General features: G+C 31.1%; 1 protein-coding gene across 2 annotated transcripts in view; it reads right to left on the reverse strand.

The window, feature by feature from the left end:
* Nucleotides 1–628, reverse strand: part of LOC107643925 — a 2,345-nt gene extending 1,717 nt beyond the window's left edge. For both annotated transcript variants that reach the window (XM_016347683.2, XM_021124344.1), the window contains exons 1-2: nucleotides 461–628; nucleotides 230–318 (exon numbers count right to left, since the gene is read on the reverse strand). In XM_016347683.2, the coding sequence (XP_016203169.1) occupies nucleotides 230–318; nucleotides 461–487 (116 nt within the window). In that variant the 5' untranslated portion in view covers nucleotides 488–628. The remainder of the gene's footprint in view (nucleotides 1–229; nucleotides 319–460) is intronic.

Below are 2,050 nucleotides of genomic sequence, written 5' to 3' on the forward strand. Positions count from 1 at the left end.
AATGAGAATTGTATCTTGTGGAAAAAATTGAGTTTTCTAATACTTTTACTCTTCCTTCAAAAACTTAGTGAAACTCAAACCCACTAAAATCGTTAAAAAATCCGTTTTATTAAATAATTCCAGAAATCGCAAGCTACCACTTTAAAAGAACTCTTAAAGTGAAATAAAAATCGAGTCTTGCAATTCCAACACAGAAAATTAAGAAAACAATGTATAGAAAGAAATAGACCTGACTTCAGGGTTGATGCAGATGTTACGAACCAATTGGAATCCGCAGATCCCAACCGCAACTCCAACGGCCGCAAACAGAGGGTACACCTAAATCAACAAAAAAGATAATCAAATTAGAAACAAAAAACCGAAACCCTAAAGAGAAAATAAAGGGTGAGCCAGTTATAAGAAACGCGAAGCAAGAAGAGATTGGAATATGAAGGATGTGAAGCGATAGATCGGAAGGAACCTCGGGTCTAAGCCAGCGGTTTGCCATTGACAGCGGCAGAGAACGAACTTTACAAGGGGAGGAGAGGGCGTTTACAACAGAGACTCAGAGAGTGAGAGAGGAATGAACTAATGAAGGGTAAATAGTAAATACTGCGTTGGACTTTATAGTGGGCAATAATAGGTCAACTAAAGACACAAATTAAGATATTTAATATAAGATTTTTTATAATTTATAAAAATATAGATATAAAAATAGATTAATATAGGTGGGTACTCCTATGAAGATATTATAATTGTCTTCATGTGATGATTTTTGTTTTTGATCCTTAGATGATGGATTGTAGGGTTAGATTTTGATATGTTATAAAAGTGTTGTTTTTATTTGAAGTGTAGCCAAATCAATAAATCACACTTTTATACAAAACATCTTTATAAAAAGATATTTTTTTCATCTTCATTTGAGTAGCTCCCAATAAATAATACTAGTCGTAATCATAATAATAAATTAAAATTTTGGTATGGATTAAACTAATACTAAAATTGGTGGAGAGGCAACCCTATTGGTTGTTTGCACTTTGCATTGCAACTGGAACGGGTAAAGAACAAAAGATTCCGCGTCATGGTGGTGCACACAACTCAAGAACTGACTGCCAATGCCTAAGTGCCACGCAACCGTTGTAGGAACAATTTACTGTTGATTTTGTGCTAAGAAAAATTTTAAATAAGAGAATATTATTGCATAATAAATTTATTTTTCATATTTTTTATATATAAAAAATAAGTCTTTGACTTTTGTATTTTTGTGACAGATCAATTCTTGACTAATAAAATATGTAAACACATCTCTAATTAGGAGTGAATATGGGTCGGTTTGGTTCGGACTCATGGTAAAATTAAAACTAAATCGATCAAAATATAATTGGTTCAGTTTTGTTCAGATTTGTGTTTTTTTGTACATGTATCCGAACCAAACCAAACCGATTAAGAACGGATTGGTTCGGTTCAGGTAATTGGGTACTCGATAACTTTGAAATTCATAAAAAAAATCAAATGTTTATCTTAAAAATTCAACAAGTACAATAAACATGTAACATCAATAGAAATAATCCAAACATGTTAAACACTAAATACGTTAAAAACTAAACTCATTAAAATCCAAATATATTAATAGTGAATAATCTTTGTCTAATAGAAAAGTCATATATATATTTTTTATTTTTTTATTTAATTAATATATAATCGGGTTTGCGGATTGGTTCGTGTTCTGCACCCCCGGAATCGATATCCGAACTAATCACTAACAAAGACCATCGGTTTAGTTCGGATTGAACTCGATTACCCGTTGGTTCCAAAAGCAATTTAATTGGTTCGATTCGAATTCGGATGGATAATCGGGTACCCGCTACCCCTGCTCACCTCTATCTCTAATCATTTAAGATTTGTTTGGATAAAAGGACATAAACAAAAAGAGAGGAAATAAGAAAAAAAGAAAGAAATAAAAAAATTTTTTAATGTATTTTTATTTTCTCTTAAGTTGTTTGGATGAACAAAAAATAAAAAAAAAATTCTTTGTTTAGCTAGAAAGAAAATCGAAAAAAAAAAGTGAATT

This window comes from Arachis ipaensis, chromosome B05 (assembly GCF_000816755.2).
Source record: "Arachis ipaensis cultivar K30076 chromosome B05, Araip1.1, whole genome shotgun sequence".
Lineage (NCBI taxonomy): Eukaryota > Viridiplantae > Streptophyta > Magnoliopsida > Fabales > Fabaceae > Arachis > Arachis ipaensis.